The 4,952-nt window shown below is 40.5% G+C and overlaps 1 protein-coding gene across 1 annotated transcript in view; it reads right to left on the bottom strand.

Annotated features, from left to right (window-relative positions):
• Window positions 1–3,685, bottom strand: part of Clec12a (C-type lectin domain family 12 member A) — a 21,140-nt gene extending 17,455 nt beyond the window's left edge. Inside the window, exons 1-2 of the mRNA XM_031380982.1 lie at window positions 3,595–3,685; window positions 75–192 (exon numbers count right to left, since the gene is read on the bottom strand). Coding sequence (XP_031236842.1) covers window positions 75–192; window positions 3,595–3,685 — 209 coding nt within the window. The remainder of the gene's footprint in view (window positions 1–74; window positions 193–3,594) is intronic.
• Between the last annotated feature and the right edge of the window lie 1,267 nt (window positions 3,686–4,952).

Raw genomic sequence — 4,952 nt, 5'->3', positions numbered from 1 at the left:
TTGTAGTGGTGATGTGCTTATGAAATGGCTTCCTACACAACTCTACTTTAATTAAATGTAAATTTTCTTTTTAAAGAATGAGGTGATACATACAGATGCCTCCTAAGACCCCCACTCCAGTGACCAGCAGAAAGCATAGAAGAGTCAGAATCAAGACTGTTTTTTGCTGTGAATGGGAAGCAGCAGAGGATACTGTGAAAAGATAAAAGTACAGTATTCTAGAAGCAGCTCACACCTTAACTTCATCCATCCATCCATCCATCCATCCATCCATCCATCCATCCATCCATCTATCCATCCATCCATCCATACATACATACATACATACATACATACATTCATCTATACATTCATCCATTCATCCATTCATCCTCCCCTCATCTCCTTCATCTATATATTTTGCTAGAAGTTCACAGACTTTTTGCAAGAGAAATCAGATAGGAAAGCATAACTAAGACACCAGGATTAGCTTCAGATCTTTGACTATGCTATGTCTTACCCCACAGAATTTTTTGTTCATGAAATGCCTCAAACATCTTACCAATAAGATCAAGGCAATAACTTTAAAGAAAAATTAGAAATATTCACTAAGTTCTTCTGAATGAGAAATGAGTCTCACAGGCAAAGACATTAACTCTTAGATTGACAAAAGACACAAAATAAGTAAAGCTAACCTCATAAAAGAAGGAAAGAAGGAAAGAAGGAAAAATGGGGGTACAGGTAGAATGTGTCTTCGGATACACTTGTAGAAAGTGTATTCCTGGAGACTGAAGGAAGCTTTCTGAGGAGTCTTTTGGAATGTAGAGGTGATGATTATCAGAAAAAGCAGTTCTGCTTGTTTGTGTGGTCCCCTTTAAAGCTAAGAACGGGGCTGTAGTGCAGCCAAGCAGGCTGTTACTCTGTGTGTCCCACTGTCCCCCATCAGCTCTGTGCCTCCCCTAGTCTGGACCTGAACTTCTCATTACAATTTTCCAATATTTGCTATGATGCTTCTTTTATTAGATATTTCCTTTATTTACATGTCATATGATTTCTCCTTTCCCAGTTCCCCTCCAAACAAACAAACAAAAACAAACAATAAGAACAAACCCCTGTTGCCTCCCCTTCCCCATGCCTGCCACCCCATCCTCTCCCACTTATTGGCCCTGGCATTCCCCTACACTGGGACACAGAACCTTGATAGGGCCAAGGGACTCTCCTCCCATTGATGACCAACTTGGCCATCCTCAACTATACACATGCTGCCAGAACAATCAGTCCCACCATGTATAGTCCTTGGTTGGTGGTTGAGTCCCTGGGAGCTCTGAGGGTACTAGTTAGTTCATATTGTTGTTTGTCCTAAGGGGCTACAAACCCTTCAGCTCCTTTGGCCATTTTGCTATGATGTTTTAAAGAAAAACATTCTCATAGAATTCTTTCATTATTTTATAGACAATGAATCACTAACTAGATCATCTCCCTAAAAAGTTTTTAAAAATTTACATTATGAATTATTGTTAAGGCATTACATGATTTAAATTATCCCCATGTATGGATATATAAAAAGACTGTTTCAAGAAAGTAATTCAAGGACAGTCTAACACTCTTACTCTCCTCTTGAAATGTTGTTTATATCAACAGATGACAGCATAACAATGTGGTGAAATCTCACAAAGTGACACAGAAAATATAAAACTTCATTTCTTAATATTTTGGAAAATTTTTGTTAGTGAAAGTACTATAAATGTTACAGTCCTTACCTGAGGTTTGAAATACAAACTCATAGTCTATCTTTTGTTATAAATATTTTCTCATTTATTTATATATTCAGTTATTTCAAAGTTATCACATCTGTTTCATTTAGGTACTAGACACTATTGTGGCTGCTAACAAAACAAAGTAGTAAGGTGTGCGTGTTTATGTTGTCACCTAGATGCATTTTAAAGAGATAGGGAACAAAGTGTAAAATGATTGATAGAGCAATGATAGACACATAGATCATGGACATATAGAGATGATAGATAATAGAGATAGGTGATAGAATAGAGATGCATAGATGATAGATAGATAGATAGATAGATAGATAGATAGATAGATAGACAGACAGATAGATAGATAGATAGATAGGAATTTGACACTGAAATGCATGAGATAACTTAGAAATGCATATTAAGTAAGAGTGGAGCAGGAGACCTAGGAAGAGCCCTCCAGTGCTCCATCAAAGAACACAATCAAGTCAAGACAAGCAGAACAAAACCAGCTCAGCCACAGGAATGGTGAAAACCAGGAGGATGTGTCCCAGAGAATGCACAGTGTGAAGGAATTTCCCGTAGGTTTTCGTTGTTGTGGGTGTTGTGCTGAGTACACCATGTGGTGTGATGTTGTATTGAGAACAGAGCCTCATACATGCTACGAAAGTACTCTGGCATTCAGCTATATCCTCAACTCTCTTCTTACTTCTTATTTTGAGACAGGATCTCACTTAACTGACTGTGCAGGTTGACTCTGAACTCATTTAAAGTCCAGGTAGGCCTTGACCATCCAATCCTCCTGGATAGCTGGGATTAGGGAACCACTTCTTCAGGTCTAGCAAAGAAAGCAATCTTCAAAAGGACTGCTCAGCAGTCTAAAAATGGCAGAGAAGCACAGCAGTGAGGGAGAAGCACAGCAGTGAGGGAGAAGCACAGCAGTGAGGGAGACATGAGGCAGATAGCTCAGTGGCCGACTGTACTTGCTGTGCAAGCCTTCCAACCTAAGCTGAAGCACAGCAGTGAGGGAGACATGAGGCAGAGGTAGCTCAGGGGCCGACTGCACTCGCTGTGCAAGCCTTCCAACCTAAGCTAAATCCCTGGTGGTTCACATGGTGCAAGGAGAGGACTGTCTCCCCAAGATGTCCTCAGGCCTCCACACAAGCACTGTGGCACATGCACACACACACACCTCTACACATGTGCACACACACACACCTCTACACATGTGCATACACACACAGACACGCACACACACACTCATACATGGTCACACATATATGCACACACATACAGAGATTAATTTAACCTAAATTTAAGACTAAGGATAGAGATCTGAATGCTAGGATAAAACAGGGAAACCCCCAGAGATCTGGACCAGAGCAAGCTCCGTGAACAATGAGGAAAGACGCAAGATTCAAAAAACATCTCCCCTTCTTTGTCTTTCTCCTACAGTTGGAGCAGTTTGCTTTCAAAAATCTAGCAAGAAAAACATAACCCATGACTTTCCTGAACATGGTATAATCCTAATTCCATGGCTTTATATGAACACACACACACACATACAACTTTTCACAATAAAACACCATCATTTGAAAATACAGTCCCTTCCCACATACCTAAGTTTAATATAAAAATATAATGTAAAATATAATGTTTTATTGCAATGGCTTAAAGAAATGTCCTATGCCTTAAAGAAAAAGATCTTTTTTAATCACTTTGATATTTGAGGTTTAAATGAAAAGCCAAATCAAAAATTCATATTGCATATTAAATTTTTAAATAAATTAAAAATTAAAAATTCACACTACATGAATCTGTGGCCACTGCCACAGCCTTACATCACATCCATGGCTGGAAATCTTACCTTTTCCCCCACATTTGTCAGACTTCTGAGTTTCTTCTTTCTTATCAGAGTCCTGGAATTTGAGATTTGCATAAACAATTTCTTCAGACATTGATGAATATTCAAAGAAAGCTCCAGAAATTGTCCTTCATAAAAGGTGAGAGGGCTGATGGTTAAATAAGTCTACCTAGACTTTCAACCTTCTATAAACTTTAGCTAACCTCACACGCTAGAATTTCTTTTTGAAAAACCACTCCGCCAGTCTCTCAAATATATATCCATGAACCACAGTAAGTTTGTGACCTCAGATGAGAATAGATAAACTTGAAAGAGAAACACTTTACTTCCTCATATTTCTTCCTTTTTCTTTACATAAAGTAATTTTTGAAACTGTGCTTGGATATTAGCCTCATACGAGTTGCGCAACTCACTCCTACCACATAGTGCAGAAACAGCATAGGCTTCAGCTCTCCAGCAGGGAAATAATTGGAGTGATTCGGATCTCAAATGCTCCCTGGTACACCACCGTGCCTTGCCCCCAGCCTTGAGCAGGTTAAACAGACCTTGAGTGCTTGCCACAATGGGTTTAGCGACCCAGGCAGAGTCTCCCTCCTTGCTACAACTGCAGCTTCCTACAGGTACTTAGAGGAATTTCTTGGCAACAGAATCCTGTCGAAACAACGGATGGGTTTTATGGTTTTCCCTTTATAAGCTGGAGTTGCAGAATTAAACTCTGAGCCTCCATCAGAACCTGTGTCTTGGCTTCATCCTTCTCTCCCACCCCGTCCTTTTCATTTGCAGTCCCCCTTTCAAGTTAACCCAGTTCTCCATGGCCACTGGGATTGTCATGACCACAGTGGATTGTCATAGGAACCCTGAGCCCAGAATGGTCAAGGTCCTCAGGGAAAGACGGACTTAGGACCGAACATTCACAGGGAAGACACACAGAGTGTGAGATGAAAGACCATGCTTTCTCTCCGCTCTGAAGGTTCTGGTTGATTTAACAGGAGCTTTGTTCCCAGCAGAAGCAAGTGGACCCCAGCACTAGGCAGGCAGAAGCAAGCAGATGTCTGTGCACTCTGGGCTAGCATCGTATACAGAGTGAGTTCCCAGACAGCCAACACTACATAGAAAGTCACCATCTCAATTCATGCCCCCCCAGTACATAAGTAAATGTATAAGGCATGAGACATTACCACCACCACATGTGTAACTGGTAAATAAATAAGTGAGTCAAAGTTGTAAGACAAAACCTGGATCATGCTGGTACTACTAGCTTCCTTCTTTTTCATTGGCTTACTGAAGCACCTCATGGGGATTGAGGCTTTGTGCAAAAGAACAAGGCTGGTTTTGGGTTTCCTGGCCATCAGAGCTGTAAA

Source organism: Mastomys coucha, unplaced genomic scaffold (assembly GCF_008632895.1).
Source record: "Mastomys coucha isolate ucsf_1 unplaced genomic scaffold, UCSF_Mcou_1 pScaffold20, whole genome shotgun sequence".
NCBI classification, from domain to species: Eukaryota; Metazoa; Chordata; class Mammalia; order Rodentia; family Muridae; genus Mastomys; species Mastomys coucha.
This window is presented reverse-complemented; position numbering and strand designations above follow the sequence as displayed.